We start from the raw sequence: 26110 nt of genomic DNA, 5'->3' as shown, positions 1-26110 counted from the left end.
TATCACCTTGCAGAACCTGGTAAATTGAAAATATCATCCTTGGCTTTTGTTCTCCACTTATGTGTCTGAACAAAAATAATTTTAATTTTAAACATAAAGAACAAGGTTTGAAGTATTTAGAATAACTGATTTGCTGGACCAGTAAAGAATCATGTTGGTGGTGTTTAATACTGCACTTTAAATATTCTTCTCCCCTTTCTTTTTACCCAATAAAACCACTGTTCAAATTAGTTGAGAGAACTTTATATCCCCAATATTTTTGTTAAATATTCCAGGCAATAGCACAAAACACTGATCTAAAAGACCGGTTACGCAGAATACATGCCGAATCTATGATCCTTGATTCAGCATCTAATGCAAAATCAAGTCCAGATTTGGTGAAGGTGGGTATGGATTTCGTCTTTCAGTGATATCTTTTCCTCCAGCTCCTGCATCTAGACCGTGTTACATCTTGTCCTGTTCTTCATGTGTTCCCCGCAGTGTATTGTGTTAGTAAAATGAGTCCACTTCTGTGGTTATGAATCATTTCTGATGATGCATTGTGTAATATTTAATTTTAAAGACTCCTTGTGAGCGGTTTTCCTGAGCACACTTCCATTGCTTTTTCCTGCTGGCTTCTGGTGTTCTCCCTCACCTCCTGCCCACTTCCCATTCAGCATGAACAAAGCTGTCTTGTTGTTACCTTGCAGCCAGCGTTTCTCTCCCCCTTATTCCCTTGTTAACTTTCATGTTCTGTATTTCTTTGTTGCCTAAATATTTTTAGCCCAGAACACTGGCTACCAGTGGGACTGATTTAAAGTTTAGAACCATTAGAAGACTTTTTCATGAAAGGATCAAATAAATTAGATGTACACAGCTCTTAACGAGCTCTTTCAACCATTTAGTTTTGTGTGTGAAGCTGTGGAGTCTTCTACATATCCAGTTAGCCAGTTTGACATGTACTGGTGTTCAGACAGTTCTTTGGCTTGCTGCAGAATGCATACAAATATGGTGTATTTATAGGTCACAGGATCTAGATGTTAATGGTGCTAGTAAGGGGAGCAAGAGCTGTGTTATTTCTGGTGGATTTTCCTAAATGTTAACTCATATGGAAGCTTCTGCTGCTCTTGCATTATAAATCCTGCATTAGAACTTGAATGGATGTAATGTTGGGGGTTTTATATAACTTACTATTTCCTTCCATTTTTAAAGACAGTTTAGTCATTCAGTCTGTTCACTTCTATTTTAGTTCTCTTTTAGTAGAACTGGTTTTGGCCATATTTAGCCTCCTTTTTTTTCTTTTTTTCTTTAAGGTAGTTGATCATTCTACTTGCCTTTTCCTTTTAATCCCATAAGATTTTGAACAGCACTTAAACTGCCATCCAGAGAAGCATTCATGTATCGATACAATGTTTTTTTAATTTCAGGAGCTATTTTCCTATTTAGTAGAGGACCTTGCAAAGACAATGGATTATGTCTGAAACATGCTGTATGCATTGCATATGTATGTGACAAAAATAGCTTTCAAAAGGTCCTTTAGGGGGTTTGTGGACAAATTCCCTCTGGCATGGTTGGGAATGGAACTTAAGGGCAAAATCACTTATACTGGAAAAGTTTCGTCTTAGATTTCTCTGAGGGCTATGATACAGCAGTGCTGCTGTAGGTCACTGCACAAAACTTGGCTGTAAATGATACATCAGGTGCTATGACAGACCCGTGAAAACTGAAGCAGTATTAACTAGTTTCTCAGGCCTTAGCATAAGATAAAAGTTTAGCTTGTCAGCCAGTTTATGGTGTAGTTTATCATGCCACAATTGTAACATGAAAGTAGACAAAATGAAACTCTCATGTGATTAAATATAAAAAGCAACTGTTCTTTTATGAGCCTTTTCTGCTCATTTTGCTTCTCAGATTCAAAATAGTGTTGGAAAAAATCCCAGTAGCAATGCTTATGTATATAAAATTTTTTTTTGACTTGGAGGCCAGTGTAACTGGTTTCCCACAGAAGAGATAATTTTGAGGTTGCATCTTTCTTACAGCTTTATCCTGGTTATACGCTAAAAAAAGCAAAAAGTCTTTGGTATCATAACAGTTTGGTTTGTTACCATGTCACCATTAGCAGTACACACTGAGAAACATTTCATACTGTAGTAAAATCCACCAGCAGAAAAGACTGAAATGGTTTGTCGGTTTGAGTACAGGCTTATCAGATTATTCGTTAAGTGAGTTCTGAAAGTAAAACACTACATTTCCTGCAAAATGATGATAGTTAGGGCAGTCATGGTTACAAGTTAATAAAGCATCTTGTGCAGAATGAAGCTTGAGAGCAGCTGATACACTCATTTGGGCCAGCTAGCCCTTTTCCTTAGTATTGGTGGAGTTTTGAGGGAAAACAGTAACAATCCTCTCCAACTTTTTCCTGCGTCCACTTAATGAACCAAGGTAATCCCACCTTTGCTAGACTACTTTCTGCAGCTCTGCCTATGCCAACTATCTGTAGAGCACTTGGGACTTCCATAGGCAGAGATAATGAAATCGCTATGATGGTCACATGGGCCTGCAGCAGCAAAAACAATGTCATTTACGTGGCTTTGATAATACGCTGATTTTGGTTAACAGAGAGTTCTTGTGTGTGGATGTGAAGGAAAGCTTTCCAAAGCATGGAAAGTAGTCTGGTGACAAAAGACAGCTAGGAAAGCATTGTTATTATATAGAAAGCAACTTTGCCCCTCTGAATTTTGTATGCAACTCCTAGGCCAGATTGCATTAAGCATGGCATGGGAGGAAAAGACTGATTTGATGGCTAAGATCAGAAAAGAATGTGAATCCAGTATAAAGAGGCTGGGAGTTTTCTTATTGTGGGGCTTTTTTAATGATATGCTTGCACGTATCTAGTGAAATCACTCAAATACCAATGCGTTTTTACATTTATTTTTTTGGGGGGAAAATTACATGCATCACTGTAACTGATTTACTGAATAATGCATTGCGCTTTTTTTGCCTTCTTTTTTTCTTCTCTTTAGTCTGTTTTCCTTTGGTTTTAATTCCGTCTTTAAAACATGCTGCCTTTCACTAGAGAGGAGCATGTGCAATCTGCTCCCACTGTTTTACAGCCTGTTAAGTTACGTGACTGAATTTGCATGCATGAATGGTATTTGTGGTATTTTTCTTCTCAAAACTTTGTATTTCTTTTAAACAGGAAAATTCGAGAGAAGAAAGCAGAGGTCTGGTTCACCAGATCTCCAATGAAAGCAGACTGTCTATTGCTGACTCTCTCACAGAATTTTTCGATGCACAGGAAGTCCTACTGTCTGCCAGCTCTTCAGAAAATGAGGTCTGAGCATTAGGATTGACATTATTCTTATGTAGTTCATTATCTGCTACTTGACACGTTGTCTTTCAGAGTGCTAATTGCATGTCAGATGACTGCCAGAAATGTTTTTTTTTTTTTTAATAATAATACACAGCATGTATTTATTTGTTGTTATCTTTTCTCAGTAAAGTGTAAAAAGTTATTATGGAGAAGTCTTATTTGTGCATTGAGAAAAATAGCAAAAAGGTAGCTGGTATGCAGATATTGCATATATTATACCATCTGTCTTGAGTCATCCTGCAGGTGCTTAAGAAATTGTATCGTAGAAATATATATTTATACTTGTCCTTGTTGTACCTGTTGGTACCTTGGGGCTGATGTCATGCACACTGAAACTTAAGAGCTCACTTTATCACCTCTCTGGGACTCCATAAAAGCCTTGGCTTTTGATGTGGGGAAAGCTCTTTAAGCTCTGGGGCCAAGAAGATGAGGCATGCTTTCACTAAAAGAAAAGTTGAATTGTCATTGATGGTCATCTCTCCCAAAATTATCTTTTAATTCTTAGGCCTGCTTTTCTGTAATACTGAAATACAGCTTAAACAGTTCAAATATAATAAAATAATTATTGCAGCAACAATTTTAATGTGCACATGGGGTTATTTTAATGAGTGCTTTAATGAGTAAGATATCTTGCTTATTTCCCCACCTTGCACTTAGGTATCAGATGATGACTCATACGTAAGTGATATCAGTGATAATGTCTCAGAAGATAACCTAAGCAATGACATGGAGAATGAAAGACAAACTTTAGGTAAGTTCAAAGTTTTATTTATCATGTTCTGAAAACAGTGTTTCTTGTTGTTTGGGGTATTTTTTTCTCATCTTGCTAGAAATCATTCAATACTACAGGTTTTGTGATGCAAACAACTTGTGGTTTTTCTCTTACCACCTTAGACAGATTTTGAACAGCACATTCTGGATAATCTGATTAACAGGGCCAGGGCACCATTGTTTAAGCACGGTGGTGTTCAGTATCAGCAGATAAACACCTGTTTTCTTGGCTTCATTAGTGACTCCAACTCTTTTTTAGTTCCTTTAAATGTCCATGGGATTTTTCAAACTAGCAAGACCTAGTTGCTTTCTTTTTTTCCATGAATTTTTTTTCAATTTAACAACCACATTCAGAGTTCTGTTGTTCTTAGCAGAATTTGTTTAAAGGAACATGACAGTTATTACACACTGGCAGTGTGTGACTGTATGGATTTCTTCTTTGCGTGTTTTAATTATGATAGGCTTGGTACTGCATACACTTACTTAACTGTCTTGCTAATTAGAATGAGAATCAGGAAAGAGGAAGAGGAATTGGTAATAACAAACTAATTGGCTCTGTGCCTTCAAAGCATGTCATCTAACCACAATGTTCTTCCCACTCTATCAATATGTTTTATCTTCAATAATGCTGAATAATGGTTTCTTACTTGTAGCATGGGCTTTTTTTTCTTTTCTTTTTTTTTTTCATGAGGCGCGGGCAAACTATACTGTAGAGAAAATTTGGCATCTAATCTGTCTGCCTAACCTGGGCATGCACCAGCAGCCTTAAAGGAGATTAATGAGAGCAGTGTGGTTGGATTACCAGACTAGAAAGCTCCTTTTAGGTGCCCAGATGAATAAACAGTCTTAAGTTTCAACTCCCCTGCTGCATGTTTGAACTATTCACATCTTTTTTTCCTACACTTATAATTTTTTCTTTTTCTCTGCTGTGTTTTGTCACTATTTACCCCAATAAATGGACTGACCCAGAGTATGTAGTTCAGTCAGTTGGTATTCAGGTTTTAATCAGAAACTGTCAAGGGACAGTTTAGCCAAAATCCTATTTCAGAGAGCTCTTTTGAACAAGAATATGTTTTTAGTGTTTACTCCGTCCTCTTCAGATATCCAGTCATTCCTGAGATATGTGAGGAAACATCTTTCTTTTTGGCCTTTTCTGATACTAAGTAAATACTTCCAATAGGGAAGTAAGTATAGGAACCAACCTCTTCTTAAAAAGGCACACTTAGCAGCATTAAGTTTCAGGCAGATTTTCTGATTCATAGTGCCCACATCCTTCCTATGCAAAAAGAAAGAGATATGCACTAGTATGCAAATAGTTCTCCTGTCCTTGTTACAACTCAGTCACATGAGGTGTTAGGACTTCTAGTTTTGTGAGTAGCACTAAAGACAGAAACTTCTTTGAGGCTGTTAATTATGAAAGCCTCTGTCTGAGGCACTGGGCTAATATATACGTCAGTGGTGGGGACGTTAGTTCTTGGGGTAATCTGTACTTTGTCACTGTTGGAAGCACTGCTGGGTTTGTGCTTATGCCACTGCAAAAATGGAGGAAATAATGTTTGAAATCATGCATTTAAGGGCAGTGATTCTTTGGGCAGGTATGTATGCTACAGGAAAGCTCTGCTGTCCTATGCTGTTTCAGTTCCTCCAAGGAAAAGCTGTCTGAGGAAAGCCAGATGAGGATGGGGGTTAACAGTCTGGGGCTATACCCAAAGGTCTCCAAACAGCAATGGATTGTAGGGCAGAAGCTTCCTAGGAGCTTCTAAGGATGTATAGAGCATGCTCATGTAGTGGCAACTGTGCTCCTTTCTGAACTGAGATTTATGTACAGATAAGCAATGTAATCTTCAGGCTACTGCCTGTTGCAGAAGCTTGTAGCTCTATTTTGATTGTGACACAAATCATTTCATTGCACACTTACAACCATTTATTCCGTTCTGACTGCTTTGACAAGGCATCACAGACCTCAGGTATTCTTGTGATTACAAGTCCTTTTTTTTTTTGAATCTTTATCAAACCTAGAGCTCCACAGTTGCTTCAGTTTTACCACCTACAAAAGAGGTCATTTCTCCGCCAACATATGAGTGCATCTACAAGCTAACATGGCTTAAAATTTTTTTAAGTGCTCATTACAGTGACAAGTGCTCTAGAAAAGCCTGCATGTAAATCTGTGGTATAGTAAATTTCCTTGGTAGAAGTATTCAAAAAAGTAGGAAAAGATAGGTGATATTTTTATGCTTGGATCCGTTAAGTGACACCTTGTCTTCTGAGAAGTGTCAACTTAATTGAAGCTCTGTCAAGGAAGGAGGTTTTATGTCACTTAAACAGATAGGAATCCATCTCTGTTACAAACAGGTTAGTTCTAATATTTACTCTTTCAAATTCAATGGGAAGCCTGAGCCTTTTTCATATCCTTTAAGAGTAAGGAGGTAATTTTTTATGCTGCTTTCCTATCTGGAGTTTAACTCGGTTAACTTACAGAAATTAAAATTGTGTTCTTTCTTTATCCTTTTGTAGCAGGCTACCTTCAAACCATAAGTGAAATACTTGAATGAAGTGTGAGGGTGGATGGAAGCTTTGACAGAAAAAAAGTTGATTGAATTTTAATGTATGTTTGCAAAGGAGATGAAATGGTAAGTAAGCAATGTATTGATTAACTTGTTCTGCAACTTCCTTTTCAGACTGTATTTCTGAAAGTGGAATTGGATGCCATTCTAAACGGAGAACATGTTTACCAGCTCCATGCCCTAATACTAGTAATATCAGCCTATGGAATATCCTGAGAAATAACATAGGAAAGGATCTCTCCAAAGTGGCCATGCCTGTTGAATTAAATGAGCCACTTAACACCCTTCAGCGTCTCTGCGAGGAGCTGGAATACAGTGAACTACTAGATAAAGCAGCGCATACACCTAACCCATTTGAACGGATGGTAAACACATTATTCCTAATACTTCATAACATTCAGTATAGCCAGAATAGGGTATAATGTAAAAACAATTTGCCAAAGAAATGAAGATATTCTGGTCCATTTTTCTTTTTCTCCAAGCTGAGGGAAGCAAACTCCTTAAGCGTGTCTGGGCATGCTTACATACCCTCTACTTTTGATTCTTCTGCCTAATTTCTGTTGTTTTGTCAGGAAGCGTATCTCCTTAAATGCCTTGCTGTCCTGCAAGGTTAAGTAACATACTAGTTTAACTCTGTCTTGCAGCTTTTCCTCTTCCTTTCTTATTCTTTTAATCTTCCAAGATTTAAAACTTGGAGAAAAGAGGGAGGAATTGAGCTAATATGTTTCTTGCATGAGTATGAAAGTTACAATATATCTTTTCGTAAGGTCTATAAATAAAAGATTTAAAAGCTTTCTAAGTTCTCTTAAATGGAAGTTATGGATTATACCTTAAACTAAGTCAAGCCTTTTCAAGTCAATAAATCTTATGTTAAAATGAGGCTGTTAATGAATGTAAATAGTTATGTTATAAATACTGTTTGAAAAGAATCTTGCTTCATTCTGACAGTCTGCAAGGATTACAATTTAGTGTCTGTTCTCTTCTCAGGATAGAGGGTGTGGCTGTTAATTTGTTTTTTAGGTGCATAATCTTTTTGTTGTTCTCTTGAGAACGTACATTAAAAGGAAATGAGCAGTAGTTCTTCACATCAGAGTGAAAAGTAATCTTTTCTCTCCTTCCTACAACTAAGCATCTGGAAATTGACTCAGAATTAAGTATTCTTTGCCTTTGAGAAATTCCTGAGGCAAAATTAATGTTAGCTGTTGCACAGTAATTGCCATAGTTCAGTTTAGAATGGCTCTTTTATCAATTCAGTTTCTGAAATTGTGAAAGGAGAGCATCTACTCTTTCACAAGATGAGGAAAAGAGAATGAAAAGGGAGAAAAATGGTACATAGGAGACATGAATTGAACAAAACTAATTGTAATTCCTCAGGCTTTGGAGGAATTATGCTGTGTTGACTATAATAATTTGGAAGGATCTCCTGTGTCTTAATTGTAATAAAGAGCAGTTTCATTATTAGGTAATAGCATACAATAGATAAAAGGCAATTCAAACTGTGTTGGACATAATAAATTTTGTGAAAATGCTTTTAGTGCTTCCTGTGCCATGTTTAGGAAAAGGGTAGTGGGTAGATCCATAGAATCACAGGCCGTAACTGTAAAAGCCAGTTAAAAAAATCTAACAGTGATTTTTAAAGTTACTGCTTTGAACTGTGCGTGTTCCAAAAGGCTGAGGTGTTTCAAACAGTTTTCAGAGACACTGTTTTCAGTTGATTAAATTTGCAGAGTTTGATCCTAGTAACTCCATCCATCAGTGAACCAACCCCTGAATGACTCTCTGAAAACTGAATATTTCTGTAATGTATGATCCAGTGTTTAATTTGCAGGAGGAGGCATACAAGTTCATACTCTGCAAATGATGGAAAAATAAAGAATTACTTGTCAGGATAAGGCTTTTTTTTCCTTCTATTAAATCCGAATCTATAGCAAAAAATGTGCATGACTGTGGTAAATTAATCAAAATTCCATGTGTGTTATTCCCAGGTGTATATAGCTGCATTTGCAGTATCTGCGTATGCCTCCAGTTACTACCGAGCTGGAAGTAAGCCATTCAATCCTGTTCTTGGAGAAACCTATGAATGTATTCGTGAAGATAAGGGTTTCCAGTTCTTTGCAGAGCAGGTACTGTATGCTGCAACCCTTACACTTGCTGTTTGATAGGCTGCTTAATTCTGAATGTGTGGCTGGTATCCTTTGGAGTTAATAGCAAAATGTAAAATTACTTTACCCAACCAAATCTCAAGGGGTGCTACAGAATTATAAATGATGGAAATTACTTTGTTTTTTGAAGAAACTCGGCTAACTCTGGGATGGAACATGACAACCAACAGCTGGCAGTCAGAAGCAAAGGCTGGCAGTTTGTCTACTCCAGCAGCTACATAACTTGGTTAAGGGGAATACAGTTCCCCATGCTGAAATCTGATCACTGCTGCAACAAGCCTTCATGTACTTGTCATGTTCTTTTGTGTGATCATTAAAAATACTGTATTTTCAGCTGTTTAATGTCTTTTTTTAATGACAAATATTTAAAATATTTATTTGTTGATCAACCACTAGTATTTTTATGGTACCTTGAATATTTCTCCTTGCTGTCCAAATATTTTGTGGGCTAAGCCTGGTACCACAGTTTAGTAGCTGAAGGATGTATACAACACATCAAGGTCTGAGTGTTGCTGAAAATAGTCCTCCAATAGAAGAGTAATTATTAAGTGTGGGTAAAAAATATTAAATTTAAACCAGTTGAGTTACCAAAACTGCTAAGCTTGAGGCATGTTAAAAAGAGATAAAACTTAAATATTCTGGTGCCTATCAGGGCTTAAGAATGATCGAAAGCTGTCTTGTTTTGTCTAGACATAACAGCAACAAAAAAATACGAAAGTGTGGTGGTCAAAGCTGTGCAACCTAGAAATTTGATCAGAAGAAGTCTTAAAAGAAGCTTGTGGTTTTTACACATTTTGTACATCATGTTCTACAGCTGACAAAAAGGAATGCTATGTGATCTTTCCTTGGTCTCAGGAAGTATCATGGGCAAGAGTAAAAATAAGGAAAAAAAGCAAAGCAGTCAAAGCAAGAATTGAATTAAAGTTCAAGCAGTGTGTCTGTTACTTTATTGTATTTAGTTTTAAGGTAATGTATAGCACACTGAAGTTACCAACATAACATCAAATTGGAGTAGCAAAGTGGTCAATAAAAGTTTGATACTGAGTTTAATGTGAGTTTGAATTGAGAAGCTTTTCTCCTTGATATTGGACAAATCAGTACAAAGGCAGCTTTTACTAAAGGAGAATTTTAAAACAGGAGGCTTCTTCAGTGTTTAGCAACTATTGTTCTAATACGTGCAATAAGTGACAAGAGTTTATAGATTGGTAAAGTTTTACAACACTAGTATGGCATGGAGGAATATTAGGAAGGGAGGGTGGTGTAGGAGGAAAGAAATTTCATGCAGCTTGCAAGCATTAAATACTTCTTTTTCCATCAGGAGCTGTAGCTTATTGCTTGTTCGTGCAAGCCTTTTGATGCCTACTGTAGATAACTTGTTAGTGCGGACAGTGTGCAATCCAGGGAGTAGATAGGCAAAATGTATAAAATGACAGAGATTCTGTTGTATGACTAGAGTGTGTTCAGAATAGCTCTACTTAGCTCCATGACCTTACTCTGGAATTATAACAGTTTAAGTGAGAGCTAAGTTTAACCCAGGAATTATAGTGACATCTGGGGTTAATCTGGGTGCAGTATGTGAGAGAGAGAGTGTTGCTCCCAGTGGATTAGGCCATAGCTGAGAGTAATTAGTACTGCTTTATTTTTTTAACTAAGTAGAGGTTGTTCATTGAAGAAATGGATGCCTTTGAAAGAAAGAAAGAAAGAAAAAGAAAGAGAGAAAGAGAAAGAGAGAGAGAGAGAGAAAGAGAGAGAGAGAGAGAGAGAGAAAGAAAAGCTCAGTAACAAATTTGCAAAATGAACAACAAAGAAGAAAGTAAAACTGCATTTGAAACATGTATGTGGTTAAGAAATGAAATTCATAGTAGGAAATAGCAACTTGACTTGAAAATAAAGGTGTTTTTGTCAAAGAACAGTATTACACATCAGAGTATTGGACCTGGTCAGTTTTAAGTCATGGTCACCCAGAATGGAGAATGTACAGCTGAAGAGGAGTGGTTGCTTTTGCTTTGTGCAATCACCTTATTATTTACTATTTTCTTTTAATAGTATACATTGTGTATTTATTTACTTAGTCCTCACTTTGCTATTTTGGTCATTGCTCCAGTTTGTGTATGTGCTATTACCCAAAGCTGATAAAATGAAGTGCGTGTGGTTAGAGTTTCACACAAGAAAAACCCGAGGTCTCACTAGTGCAGTAGTATGTAGGTGTTGGTAGTTGGAATTTCGTGGTTTTATTTCTCCACCCGTTTGGCCCCCTTCAGCGATGCTGAAGTTGCCTCCTCCCTCATACTGAGGGATCTGTAGGTATTTACTGTACAGAATAATTTAGCCTCTTGTTTTTTGTTTGTTTGGTTGGTATTTTTTACTTTTTCCCGTGTGCTTAAAGTGCAGCTTTTGTTAATATATGAATGGGGCCTTCGGATTAATTGTAATTATCATGTTAGAGACAATGTGCAAAATATATAGTTAGATTTTCATTTGATGAACAGATTTACAGGCCTTTTAAAGTGTGCTTCCCATTTCTTTCAAGTCTTCTTAGGTCTCAGTACCTTACTAATCTCACTGGCTCCCCCTTTAGGAAAGAACTGCAAACGAAAAGCAAATGTTCAAATTGTGAATGTCATATATGAATGAAAAATGAAGGGGAAAAGGGAAAAAACAACCAAAAAACGACTATTCAAGTGTTAATATGTCCATCTTTTTTTCCCCTTTCATGTCTTGCTATTAGGTCAGTCACCATCCACCTATTTCTGCATGCCATGCTGAATCTGTGAATTTTGCTTTTTGGCAAGGTAACTTTTTCGTCTATCATTTACTTTTACAGCCTTCATAATAGTTTCACTGTGTGTCTAACATGAAATATCCTGAAATGGGGAAAAGGTTTATTTCCCTGCTTATGTCATATCAGAATGGCTTTAAGAAATTCTAGCCTTACTGCCATGCTTCTTACTTGTATTTTCTGCCATTACAAAAATCTACAAGTATTTTACAACATTATTGATCATTCTTTTAATTTACAAATATCTGCATTTATTCAAAATCTGCTGAAATATTTTTCTTTCCTTTTTTTTTATGTGTGGGAGGTTTATTTACTAGAGAAGAGTTGTACCTCAAGCTATTTATAAAAACAAGCTAGAGTAGAGCTTGAAAAACTACAAGTTAAATCCTGAGCCCTGACAGATCTTGTAATCCTGTTCTGAAAACAATTTCCAGGAATGCTCATAACAGCAAGGACAAACATATTCTCCATGTCTTTCTCTGTTAGTATTATTACAGCATGTAAGATTTCATGCTGTTTGACTACTAACATTCAGTCTTTCAAAAAATATTGTGTTGGAGCTTTGTTTGCTCCGTAAGTCTGGTGAAGATGTCAGCCAGTTACAATACCTGTAGTTAGGTATTTTTGGAGTGTACAAAGAACATAACTGTGCCTTTCAACTCGGTTCAAATCCTTTGCCCAGAGTTTTGTCAATTCACTGCGTGGCCATATGATGGCATTTAATTCTGTTATGATCGACTCTGCTGACTTGATTATAGTTATTATGGATAGAGCTGTATTGAACAGAAATTGGGACTCTGTCATTAGTCTGGGCTTTATTATTCAACATAATTCTGTGCTTTATAAACACATACAGGACAAGAATCCTTCTCTTCTTAGCTGAAAAGCAGAGATGACCAAAATGTATTCATTTCCTGAATACTCTGTATACAAGACTAGATAAAAGCCTGTCTTAATAAAAAATGAAGAGACTGATTTATTTAATGGATCTTGGAAAACTGCTGTTGCTTGACTATCGTAACGTGCATTTAGAGAACAAAGTTTTTCTGCAAAGATGACAGCTGAGAATCTGGTCAATTAGAGAGAGTCTGAGGTTTGGTCCTGATGATTCCGGAAGATTCAATCAGACTACAGCAGGGTTTGGGCTGCTTTGGTTTGTTTGGTTTATTTTGTTTTCAAGCATGGCTAGCTGAGCTTAAGGGAAATCTAGACAATGATGTTTTCCAATGCAAAGGCAGTTTGTAAATGCTGTGGCCTCTTGTTAGAGGGCTGTATTAACTTATGTGGAAAGATTAAGTTAATCATAAAGGTAGCTTGTCAATGAGGTAAGTTCTTTCTGTGCAAATCTCTTTTCACTTACCATATTATCCCTACTGCTGGAAAGGAGACAGCCCTCAGCTACATTGCCAGAGCAGTGCTGTCATCCCACCAGACACTGCCATTTGTTCCTGTTTCAACGTCAAGAAATCTCTGGATCATTTCTGTCGAGCCATAAGACTGGGTTCTGACAGGGACAGTTATTTCAGAAACTGCATTTTCTTACTTAAGAAACTAAAGCGACTTTTGCAGAACCTATTTGAAAGGACAAGAACAATGGAAATGCAGAATAGAAAGTTCCGGCTATTACAGTATCTGTGCCTCAATTAGTCTGAGCATAGCTTTGAAATAACACTTGGCTTTTTTTAGCTCTCCTAAAATTTTTGCATGATGAAGTTACACACTGGATCCTAAGATGTTTGCAATTTAATGATCTCTGTGTGACTTTCTGAGACCGTAGAACACAGTCTGATAATACATTTTAACTGTTGAACTCTGCAGGGTCTGCCGTTGCTCTTTTTCTTTCATCCCAGTGCAGAAGACAGAAACCTAGTGCAGAATTCAGTTCAACTATGAAGTCAAGGTAGTTTTGGACCTCTTACTCTGAAGTGTAGGAATCATGACAGAATTCCTGTCACTAAAGATACTGACCCAACATAAACCTTCACAAGAAAAACAAACAAAAACAAAGATCCTTTTCTCAAGTGCTAAGAAAAGGATTGTTTTTTCCACTAGGAATTCTGCCTCATGTCCCATGCCAGCTTTTGCAGCTGTAGGCAGCTTGATGTAGCTCAGTCTTGTAACACATGCACATATACTTGGGAAACAGGTAATCTCCTAACTCCAGTTTGAGTATCTATCTCACAAGAGTTTTCCTCCAGCAATTGCATGGGAAGCAGTAGTCAGGAAGTTATTAGTTAGTGTACTAGCATCTTTTTGAGACTAGAGGTGAATGATTCCCTCATTTTCAAATTGTTCAGTGAATGGAATTGGGAATCCTGGTGTCTATCCTTGTCAGCAAGGATACTACCCACTCAGCTCTGAAGTTGTCAAAGTTACTGCCTGATTATCTAGCCTAATTTAACTCCATACCCTTTCTGCCATGCTTCCCTGCCCATGTTTATTTCACTTCCATGTGAAATAAATTGCTAATTTAACAACTGCCTCAAGAAAGTTTTATAAATTCACATTGAGATTTCTCATCTTCTTGTTTGGAGGAAATGACTTGAGACTTGGACAGTTCTTTCTCTGATTCATTCCAGATTTTAAAAGGCCCGTTAAACTTCCAGGGGAAGTTGGACTAAATCCCTCTCCACTTTTGTGCCCTTTGTAGCATTCTCTTACTTCTTCACTGTAGATGTTGTTAGTTGTTATATTCTTGTATTGGAAATTCTGGTTTGGGTTTTTGAAATGTCTGCATTCATTCACTAGGAACTGAATTACAGATGAATGTACATTTTTAAGAGATGACTTTTAGAACTCTGGTGCTTTTCTATTTAAATTACCACTAATGTTGTGAAAAAAGTTGCAACTGTTAGTAGGTCCATAGCATTACTTTGAACACTTCATTATGTTGCATTTCATTAATTTGCATTTCTTAAAAATAAAGTAGAACCCAGATATAAATTGATTCATCCATGCCTATGACTAAACCTGTCTTTTTTTTTTTTTTTCTCCTCCTGTTTCAGATGTAAGATGGAAAAACAAATTCTGGGGAAAATCCATGGAAATTGTTCCAGTTGGTACAACACATGTAACTCTTCCAGCGTAAGTGCTTCAGTCTCATATTGCTGTTTGCACACAGATACACACATGCTTACATGCACTGGAGCTACATTTATCCAGATGAGGACAAGCTGTACTGTGCATAGGAGACCTTTGGAAGAACTGGTGACTGATTCAGTTTAAAAAGAAAGGGAAAAAAAAAAGCCAGAAGCTCTAAACATTTCAAAGGTTATAAAACCAAAAGATGAAATAAAAATAGTCACTTTTGTGTGTTTTGAAAAAGGCAAAGTTGGTATTTTCATACTTTGGTTAAATTTCAAGCTTAGTTGCATGGAAAAGTTGCACGCTAAAGGAAGTTATGAATTCCTTTCCTTGAACATGAATGTAAGGGTTGGGGTTTGTTGCTATATTTGTGCCTGTGTTCATACAGACCCTAACACCATGGAGTCTAGGTCTATAGCTGTCCTTACTGCTTAAGTAGTTATTATAAGTGATAAACAGCACCAGTAGCATATCTAATATTTATTATCCAAGGCAGTAAGCAGTCACAACAACTATGGTTAAGTGTTGAGTATAGTTTGATTTTTTAAAAAAGAAATATAAGCAGTGTTCCTATGCTGGCTTGTCAAAGTGCCCATTATAGATCAACAATTAAAATTCTGGCCTATATCCAGCATGGTTGCAGAACTGTTTGCAGAACTATCTGTTTTCCAAAGAGAGTCTACAAATTTAATTATTCTTCCTTATTTAAAAAAAAGAAAAAAGGAAAAAGAAAAATAGACCAGTATAGTATCCAAAAGATAGTGTATATAAAAGATGTTGTGCTCTCTTATTCATAGTGACTAGATTAAGCTGTGAAGTGAGAGGTCTTTAGGATGTGAGTGAAGGTTCAGTAGCGAGGTAACTACCAGATTAGTACCCATGGCGGGCTGATGAACTGGAAAATTTTCTGATTCACATGTGGTCTCCACGTGCTGGTTTATATCCCTGTGAGAAAAATATCATATGTCGATTTGCATACAAAAAAGATGCTCAGGCTAAAGGCAGAACTGAGAGAAAACTGAATTCAAGACCAAAGCTTACAGCAGAAGTGATAAGGGTTTTCTGGGAGATGGGATTGTTGTCATGGCCTTTGTTTATGAGAAGAAGGTGTGGGAACAAGAAGACTGAGGCATTATTAAAAAATAAAAATAAAAAAATCCATTTCATGGTTTTTTTTTTCTAATTGAGTTCTCTGCATTTTTTTCAGAAGTTTGTAAGCTAGTTTAAACATGGTATGAGACTTCTCCTGTATATATTTTCTTACAGATTTAAAGACCATTTTGCATGGAACAAGGTGACGTCTTGCATCCATAACATCTTAAGCGGACAAAGATGGATTGAACACTACGGAGAGATCATCATCAAAAATCTTAACGATGACACTTGTTACTGCAAACTGACTTTTGTAAAGGTGACTCAGGAACTGCAGCAATTTTGGCAGTGCCCTTTCTAGCATCCACAGGGGGTGGATGCTGTCTGCTGAAACCCAGTACAACTGCTTACACGCTGTTTTCCTATAGTTCTGTAATTACCTGTGATTCTTTGAGAAATGTGAACTCTAAATTAACTGCAGCTCAATAGGTAGAGCAAGGAAAGAAAAAAAAACAAACATTCTCAGGTGATTCTAGCTGAGATGCAGAAAAAAAGTATGAGGATGGGAAAGGAAGAAATGTCATCAAAAACCTAGTCTGTGTTTGACGAGGGAGGTACGCATAAGGTGTCTAGTGATGGTGGCTTACTGCATGCCTCCTGCTAAGCCATTGTCCTGTGCTGTGGTTGCAATCATCCAGCAGCTGTAGAACCAGAGCTTACACAGGGTATTTCAAACAATGCACTTTTGTAGCCTTGTACAGATAGGTGGAGGAGCTCAAGTGAGATCTTGTGTTGTTTTTCAGAACTTCTGCTTCAGTACAAAGCCTCAGTATATAACTTCCTAAAGAAATGCCCTCGTAACTGAAATTAAAATTAGGTTTTAGCAGTAGATGACTTCTTCCTAGAAAAAGAAAATCAGTTTAAAACCTAAAATAATGTCAAACTTTCTAACCTTAGAAATTTTGCACAGCATGCTAGGAGTCTTACCTTAACCTGAGTTTTCTGATTCTGATTGCTCGAGCAAGGCTGTGCTTTTCATAGCTCCTATCTGCATGGCCTGTCTCTAACTACTTCAGCATACCAATGCAGCATGACATGCTCAGCACCAGAAGGAAAGTGAGTATCATCATTTTCCTTTTCCTACTTCTGAATACTGTGTGCTTTCTAAGAAGCATTAGAGTGAAGCATTCAGGTACATAATTGAAAACACTGTAATGTATTTGCAGAGCTGCAATAGATGTTTGGAGTTCACATTTTAGATTGAGAGATTCCAAGTTTTATACCTTTGATATTATAAATTGGCAAAACTGGAGATCACTGTGAGTAACAGTTTCTTCTTTTCCTGTTCTGCAAATCTGGAGAGGATGTCAGTAACTATATCAGAAATCAGTGTTATCTGTCATTGGTCAAAGTTCAGTCAGCTGTGCTTCACCTAGTGCTGCCTTTAAAAAGGCAGACAGCACAGATACAATTCTCAATAGTAGTATTTTAATTAGCTAATTCATAGTACTAACAGCAGTTCTTTGTGCATGATATCGTAATGCACACCTAAGTGAATAATTTTCATTTCAGAAAAATACTCTACAGCATGGCAATATCACTTGCACTTGATCTCTCACCCACCTTTTTCTTCCTGTTCCTTTTGATTCTAGGCAAAGTATTGGAATCCAAATGCACACGAGATTGAAGGCAGTGTCATGGATAAAACTGGGAAAGTTGTGCATCGGCTCTTTGGGAAGTGGCATGAAAGTTTATACTGTGGGACGACTTCATCTTCAAACTGTATTTGGAGAGCAAGTTAGTGACCAGAATGGTTAACATACAGAACTTCAAGTCTGCTTGAGAATATCTGTTTATTTTCACTTGTTAGGCCCCGACTTCTTTTTGTTTGTATATGGAATATTAGAATTTTGTCAAGCATTTAAAATTTAGACCAGAAGAATAATAAATTATTTAACTTAAATGATATTGAGATCTTAATCCTATGGCTTCCTGCCTTTTCCTCATTCTCCCTCATTTTCATATCTGGGAGGTATAAAGGAGGTATTCAGGACTCTATAAGGAAGAAAAACAAAAAAACAAACAAAAAATAACAACAACAAAAGTACATTTTTGTGTACGGAATTCTGATTCATGTATTAAACATTGGAGGATAGCCCACATAGCTCAGCTCTGTAATGAGAGCCATATCTGAAGACCTCATGGGTTTTTGTCTACCGTTGTTTGAAAAAGTGCTGTGATTGTAGCATGTGTTTCATCACAGTTGTGCTCTGATTCAACTTAGGAGATGCCTCTTACTCCCCAAAAATTGAGACGAAGTTCAGAGATACAAAAAAAAAAAAAAAAGACTGAGGGGAGTTTGGTATTGTCCTTCTGCAGATAGTAACATTTAACTGGAATTCTCAATGTACTTTTTTATGTTTTTTTTTTCTGTAGATCCAATGCCTAAAGACTATGAGCAGTGGTATGGATTTACTCAGTTTGCATTGGAATTAAATGAACTGGACCTGCAAACTAGGTCATTACTTCCATCCACTGATACACGTTTTAGGCCAGACCAAAGGTAAGAAGTTTTCCCCATAAGTATCTTCCTCAAATAGTTTTAACCTTCCTTAAACTCACTTACCCCTAAGCTCAGGCTACCTTGTGTAGGTACCTGCAGTGTGCTTCCGTTTTTACATTACTTTTGCATCTGAAACAGACATTTTAATCACTTATCAAGAGACGCTCTGGTCATTATGAACCAGTGTTTTCTGGAAATGGTTTTGGACACTTCAGTTTCTAGATAACTGCTTTTTCAACAATGTTTTTAAAACTTTTGTTGTCAAGCATACTGTGTTTGAATAGCCAAAAACTGAGACACTTGAATTTGCTTTTTGCATTGGAATTTCTACCATTGCTATCTTCCAATGAAAAGGTTCTAATATAAAGATTACTTTGAGCTTTGTGAGAATTACTTTTCCTTTGGTGCTTATTGCTAAGGTAACTGTCTGCAGATGTAGTTTTTTACCTTTCAAACACTGTGAACCACCTGCTGTAAAGATTAGATTCTGGAGCTCTAGAGGACTTGACAAAGATGGGGACAGAAGCACCAGTTGTGTCTTTTATCACTGCTGCTCCTACAGGTTTCTAGAAGAAGGGAATATTGAAGGAGCTGAAGTGCAAAAACAGAGAATTGAGCAACTACAGAGAGAACGACGGAAGGTGCTGGAAGAAAACAATTTAGAGCATCAGCCTAGATTTTTCAGGTACTATATAATAATTAACATATACTGTCATGTATTGAAATGTTTATTATAGATCTTGTTCTAAACTACCATAAAGCAGGTTCCAGTTTTCCCAGGTTTCTTCTAAATTCTTTCTTTGTTGTTGGTGGTGGGTTTTTTGTTTGTTTGTTTGTTTTTCTTGACAGTGAATGGTATTTGGTCTAACTTTGAATTTGCCTGAGGAGTGAATGTAGCATCTTTGATTCTTTCAAGCAAGGTGACATAGGTCATTTTAGCTTAATTATCTCTGCTGAACTCCTGCAGAATTCAGTGGGATTGCCTTGTGCAGCAGTGTGCAGAGGTGAAGCCTTTCATATTGAGGGATGTTTTTGAGAAAGTTTCCCCCATTTAATGGCAAGATAATTGTGATTTAGAAAGCACTTTGTTTCTTCCTGTTATAAATCAATTAACAGGGGACTTCAGCTATTGAAAGACAAAAATGAATGCTAGTGAGGATGTGGTCTTTTGCCCTCCAGCTTCTCTGTTGAGGATGCAGTGAAAGAGTTAGACCCAAGGTGAATGTTGTATGGGCTTGTGTATCATAGTTAACAGATCAGGGATCCTAATTATTTTCTGGATAGATACTGTACTTAGGAGGAGTAAGAATTGGAGAAACACAGAAAGGTTTAAAATAGATGCAAAAAGGAAATGACTTAGGCCAGTGTCTGTCTGAGGAACTGCTGAGCTAACTACAGAAAAGCAAACTTTACTTCCAGGAGGCTAAATAGACAGGAGAAAAGCAGAGTCTAATGCTATGTTGTATCTTCACAATGAGGATTGTAAATAAGGATGAGGATTTGAATCCGTGTAATGAGGATTTGAAAAATTGAGATTTGTGCTGTAGGTTTAAATGACAGAATAAAAAAATTAATTACTATATAGCAAAAGTGTTACCGAATGTTAGGTTAGATATGAAACACACATTTTGCTTTTCAACGTAGATTTCTTCCTCCAGCAAATCACAAACTCTGATTTACGTTGAACACTGTACTGAGCTTCATTGCACCTGGTTTGTGGGCTGGATTGGGTATCTGTGCGTAGTGCTACGTTGCACCACACAACAAATATATAGAAAATACAAGCTTTACATTAAAAAAAAAAATCAAACGACTGTTTAATCTTTGATAGGAAATCCAAAGATGACTCCTGGGTGAGCAATGGAACCTACATCGACCTTAGAAAAGAACCTGGTTTTTCCAAACTGGACAATCCTGTCCTCTGGTGAAAGAGGAGCCAAGTGAAGATGTTCTGTGCTGTTTTCTTGGATCTGATTTAAAAGAAGTATATATAAATATATGTGTATATATATATATATATATCTACAGACACACATAATATATGTGTGGGGGGGTTGTATGTGTGCAAGTGTGCATATCTCCAGAATTGTGCTTACTTTAGTATATGATAATTGATTTGTTTTCTCTACTCTATTGCAATGATTGTTTGAATGTATAAATACCCTAACTTCTTTTTATAAAATATTTAATAAATAGCACTGAATGTTAACAACTAGAGGGAAAAGGGGAGCTTTTACACTACTTTTCCAAGGTGTGATGGTAATGTCAGGTCTGAGTTAACTTATGCCTTATTGAGTTGTATTGGAGACAGTAGCAACAGCTTCTCGTAGCTGTGCTGAGAAATGAGCGTAAGCCTTAGTAACAAACTGTAAGTAGGCTTCCACAGTTCAATGAGTAGTTCAGCTGTCTCTGGGCTGGTCTAAATTCCTAAAAACGCATTATCAGTTGGTGCTGAAATCTGAGCACGATCCTTTGCTGCAAGAGAATAAGACTCAAATATGCTTTGGTTTCTATTAGCTTTCTTACTAGCGTTATGGAAGCAGTAGTTCTGAGCTTACGTCAATGGACTGATGGCTGTGTAAGTGTACCTGGCTAAAAGCAGTGCTAGAAATTCAGGAATCACCAACGTTTTCCACTGGGAATCTTCAGATTTATAGCCCCCAACAGGGCAAGAGGAGGAGATCTTTTGTATATAATGGTTGAGCACTGACTATCTAGTCGCTGTCACTAGTCACTGACTATCATCTGAAGCAGCTCTCTCTTTTTCCAGTAAGTAATATGTATACAGAGCACAAAATCCTGTGCTTCCATAGCTTCATTTGTTTTTATTAACCTAAAAATTGCAACAGTAAGTCTTTTTAAAAAGTAAGCGAACTGATTGTTTTAATCTAGAATTTTTTTCTTAGTATTTTGATATTTTCTACCTCTTCAAAAATAAACAACATATTTAAGATCTTATATTTAAAAAATGACCATCTGCCTTATGGAGAAATGTATGGAATCGTTGATCTTCCTCTGTTTGTTTGTTATGTTCAGATAAATATTAAGTGTCTTGCACTAAATCAGTTGCTTCTCTTTCCTGTAATTTTATACAGTTGGGTAGATTTGCAAAAGTATGAAACCATAGGTCAAAATATACCAAGAAACAAATGTAGCAGAATTAGCACTTTTGAATGAAGATTACAGTGATGGGCAATTTTATTTATTTTTTTCCATGAAATCACAGTGCTCATGAACAGAATAATTGCATTCCTGCCTATCTGCAACTCAAGCCAGACTCATTCTTCAAGTCTGTTAAGTGTGTCTGTGACTCTCTGGCAAGAAAACGCTTTTCAAGTTTAAATCTATATCCACCACAACCCTCATTTTTTTCTTACATGCCACCTCAAAGATTGAAAATACACCCTATATATGATAAATGTTGTTGGCATGTTTACCTGGCTTATGACTGGAACAAATGGACAATACATGCGTAAGGGTTGCTCTTAGAAGGACTAGTACCTTAGAAAAGCTTACTTTCTTCCTTTTTTTTTTTACAGTTTTTTACATCTTACAGCATTGTTCTAAAGAAAACCCATTAAAACGGATCCATGTAGTATATGTAATGAAGGAAGTACTACAAAAACTTCCATTTTAAACCAAATCCATGGTATCAGTTTAGATGTATATTTAAATTTTGTTTCCTGTTACCTTGAAGCTTCATTGTCTTACAATCAAATGCTTTATCACCATTATTTACTTTGCCCAAGAACTCTGGCTCACTATCCTTTCTGCAATTTCTTACCAAAACAGTTAACTCTCTATTTAATGTGTCTTTAATGTCTATTTAATGTGCACTCCAGCAGCTTACAACAAGGCAAGGTTCAAGTCAGTATGAAAACAAAATCCGTGCTTTGATTCTCAAGGAAATCTTAACCTCTGGGGACTGTTTGGCTTTTCAAGGAAAATGAGAACCTCTTCATGGCTTGAGCCCTTCCTGTTTTACACTTGTATTATCAAAACTTGGCACAGAAATGAGTGGATATTTGTAATTATCCTTGTTGTTGGCAATTACCCTTTGTATGAAAAATTACACGCGTTTAACAACAAAGGAGGTAGGAGAGAGGAAAAAAAAAAAAGCTTTTAAGAAAGGGAGTAAAATTTATGGAGGATACATTAAATTTGCTCATTGTCATATTTGGCAGCTATTGTGATTATTGTCTGATCTGATTGCTGCTTTTGCTTTTTCTACATATGGAGTGGATTTTCCCCCTACTATGTCATATGAGCTAATAGTTGACAGCTTTCAAAATTAAAGGATTAGAGGCAAAAAGAGAGTTAAAGAACCATAATGCATTAAAATCTGTGGGTGTTAAACAAAAACTAATTTCATTTTGGGTGTTTGAGTCATGATTTTTGAGTAATCAGACTGGTGCTGTTGTCTTGTATCTTCCAATCCAAAATGTCTAAAAGACATTTACCTAATGACAGGGAGAATTGGGCTGGGAAGTGCCTTATAGAAAATTGTTTCCTTTGACAAAATTCCCTTAGCAGGAAGGCAAAACTCAGAATTTTACTATCTTCCTCAGTAAAATAATGCCCATGAAGGTGCATTTTTTAGATAAACAAAGGGAAATTGTTGCAGAAGAACTCCTTTTGTAAATCCGTGATACACATCTGAAAACCTGGTGTAACCAGTCACGAATGATCTTCTGACCCCACATTTCCAACTGCAGTATAGTTGTCCCTGCTTACCTTTGTGTGAAGGAGTTGGGTTTAGTTGTTAAGCTTCTGACAACTGTATATTAAGAAGTGGAAGAAAAATGTCTCTGTTATTTGTGTATTTCTGCAAAAAAATATATTTTTACATCATTCACAAACCTTAATACATTCTATAGTTATTCTTGGTAAAATAATGACATTTTGGTATTTTTTTTCCAAAAACTTCAGCTGTGTTAGAGTGCCTAACTTACATTAGCTTTCTGCAATATACTAAGACATATGTTGTTTTTAGTGACTGACATTTAGAGTCTTTCTACCCTGAGTAGTAGAAAGAAAATAGCAAGCAACTTACTGCGTCCTTTCATGCGCAGCAGTGACTCCCAAACTGTTCGGCTCAGTGGATCAGTCCTAGAATTTTCTGTTGACCGTTGCCTGCTGTTTTAGCACTCTTACTTGATGACTTTGTAAACATTACTTAATATGATTTGGAGAGGCAGTTTAAGCACCACTCATCGAGCTCTCCCTTTCCTTGTGTACTCCTTCACAAAGTGAAAAGCTTACTATAAATTTACATCAAGGGGATGGAGCAGCTCACGCTTTTGGGTGTTAAACCACTGACTCAGTTTTCAAATCAGACAGCAAAGAGAGAAAAAAAAAAAAAAGTCCAAGGAAATAGTAATCATAGAAATAGAAACCCACAGCTGTATTCTCAAATTTTCAGATTTGACATTGAGGTTCTGATTTTGGTGCAGAGATTTGGTGTTATGAAACAACAGGGTAACTTGTATAGGATGCTACTCTTGGAAGGATAAAGTGCTGTTTAGACTGACTGGAACTAGAGTGCACCACTACTTATTGCATCCCTTTCTCATATTTGCTTTCTGATTTATGCTTTATGTGTTAGTTTGCCAGCATCAGTCTACCTTTTTTGGGTACTTTTTGAAATACAGATCCAGTCAAGTACTTAGGTTCTTCATACAGAGCCTAGAAAATCAGCTGGTCCTTCTTTGAAGGACCTGAAGCTGGGTTGCTGGCTCCTGTTAAAACCTGGCCCCTGGAGGAGGTGGTGGTTGCAGACTCAGTCACCTTATTTTTTGGCACTTTACTGATTAAACTGTCCCTGAAGAGTTTCAGGCTGTTGAAGCCAGATCACTGGACAGAGAGGAACACAAATTCACAGGGCTGGACATCGGCTAGGGACAGCTTTGGGGTTGGGCAAAGGTTCAAAGCTGGTCTTAAATAAATGAAGACCCTGCCCCCCAATTTCCCTCAGCTGTTTACACTGCTGTTAGGTTTTCTGTGTGGCCCCCTTGTATCTTAAAGCCCTTATTCAATGTCCCATTTTCTCTTTATTAAAAAAAATAATCCCAAAGAATAGTAAAACATCCCACCCTAACAGGATTTCAAATGACAAAATATGCCTAAAAGCTGTAGTTATAAACTTCTTCCATAAACATCACGGTCTATTTCTGTACCTTTTCCTTGACTTTTTCACAGTTGTACTCTGGAGCCAGACCACAGCCTGGTAAGGGTGCTAGAGAAATATCCAGCTACATCTGCTCAGCATATTCATCATTAATATTCTCGCATCTGCTTTGTGTAAATCTGTTCTATTGTGTCTCTAGATGATCAGCTTTGCAGAGCAGGACATTTTCAGTGTATCTTATTTTGTTCAATACAGCTTTTTTTGTACATTACTCATACAACGGGGAGGGGGGTGGAGGCAAGCTGAAGAGTACAAAACCTGGCCTGCCATGCAGATATAATAGCGAAGGATGAAACCCCAACTTCTCCACATAACTGAATGCATCTTGCAAGAGCTGGAGTTGGGTGGTCCTATTCAAAGGAGTGAAGCTAAAATGGAAGGTTCTTTTGGTACTGTTTTCATTCATGGATTTTGCCTACTATAAATAAAGTTCCCAGCGTTTACTAACTCATCCTTTCTATTTTCTAGCTACTGGTGGGTGCAACTTACTCCAGCAGCTGTAAGTTGTTAAGAAATTGCAAATGTTATCTGGCTTATCTGTTGAAGTTTAGTAACTGTAACTTATCACCAAATACATTATTGAACTGCTCAGTTCTTAGGTACTGTTTTTGCTGCAGCTTTTGAAAGCAATAAGAAAAATTTTTCACATAAATAGTCGCTGTATGTTAAAAAAAATAAATAGGTGGTTCGTTTTTTTTGTAGAAATTGTTGATTTGGCTTTACTGTTGTACAAAACAAAACTGTATTAAAGCTTATGGGAATGTTTTGGAGATTGATCCACAAGAGATGATGAGCTCCTTGAGCTCCCTATCTTCGAGGTGTCTATGAGAATATTTGGTACACCTGAGAATCAGGCAGTCTTGTATTTATGTTGAGTGTTTTACTAGTTTTGGTACTGGAAAACATGCCACATGTATGAGGTATTACATATGCAAAGCTGCTAAATGTTGAAATTGTTGTTTGTTTTGATAGGGCATTAGTGATTTCAGGATGAAGAAGGGTATCGTGTTAGAATTATCACTGACTTTCAGATTTTTGAGAAAAACTGCTGTAGTCAGGATCATTCCTGTTTTCTGCATTCCTTACTGCAAAAATTTGTAATACTGTTGGAGCACCTTGACATGCAATTTGATTTACTTCTTTGCCTCTGTAACCAATTTAGTTGGATGTTAATAAATCAGACTTGCAAAAGGTCGTAGAGCACCCTCACTTTTTCCCAGGGGTTGTAAGCATCTTTCTTCAAAGGTTGTTATTGACAGCTGAAACAAGTTTAGCTGCTGTAGTGATCTATGGGTTTTATACCTGCAAAAATGGCAACTATGAAAGCTTCCATCTGCTAGAAGTCTTATTTATCACTCCCACAATCTGTCTTAGAGTTAACTTTTGCAATTTTCCAGTTGGTCACCGGTTACCTGCACACACTATATGGCACTGTCATTTGGCTACTATGCCAGACACTGGAGCAGGGAAAGGGGTAAGCTGATGGAATTCATTTATGGTTCTAAGTTGGTTCTTAGAAGCAATTTTTAGTAGACAGATGTGCAGCACAAATGTTA

The 26110-nt window shown here is 36.9% G+C and overlaps 1 protein-coding gene across 7 annotated transcripts in view; it reads left to right on the top strand.

Annotated features, from left to right (window-relative positions):
• The window catches only part of OSBPL3 (oxysterol binding protein like 3), a 91521-nt gene extending 65772 nt beyond the window's left edge, over window positions 1–25749 (top strand). For 5 of the 7 annotated variants that reach the window (XM_048070294.2, XM_048070293.2, XM_013171875.3 and 2 more), the window contains 12 exons: window positions 276–383; window positions 3179–3313; window positions 4010–4103; window positions 6802–7052; window positions 8673–8810; window positions 11578–11641; window positions 14634–14712; window positions 15979–16123; window positions 17457–17601; window positions 18241–18367; window positions 18930–19052; window positions 20199–25749. In XM_048070294.2, coding sequence (XP_047926251.2) covers window positions 276–383; window positions 3179–3313; window positions 4010–4103; window positions 6802–7052; window positions 8673–8810; window positions 11578–11641; window positions 14634–14712; window positions 15979–16123; window positions 17457–17601; window positions 18241–18367; window positions 18930–19052; window positions 20199–20295 — 1506 coding nt within the window. In that variant the 3' untranslated portion in view covers window positions 20296–25749. The remainder of the gene's footprint in view (window positions 1–275; window positions 384–3178; window positions 3314–4009; window positions 4104–6801; window positions 7053–8672; window positions 8811–11577; window positions 11642–14633; window positions 14713–15978; window positions 16124–17456; window positions 17602–18240; window positions 18368–18929; window positions 19053–20198) is intronic. The other 2 variants (XM_013171876.3, XM_048070298.2) reach the window with 1 other exon arrangement.
• The last annotated feature ends 361 nt before the right edge of the window (window positions 25750–26110 follow it).

This window comes from Anser cygnoides, chromosome 2, assembly GCF_040182565.1.
Source record: "Anser cygnoides isolate HZ-2024a breed goose chromosome 2, Taihu_goose_T2T_genome, whole genome shotgun sequence".
Lineage (NCBI taxonomy): Eukaryota > Metazoa > Chordata > Aves > Anseriformes > Anatidae > Anser > Anser cygnoides.
The sequence above is the reverse complement of the archived record's forward strand: the minus strand, read 5'-3'. Positions and strand labels throughout refer to the sequence as shown.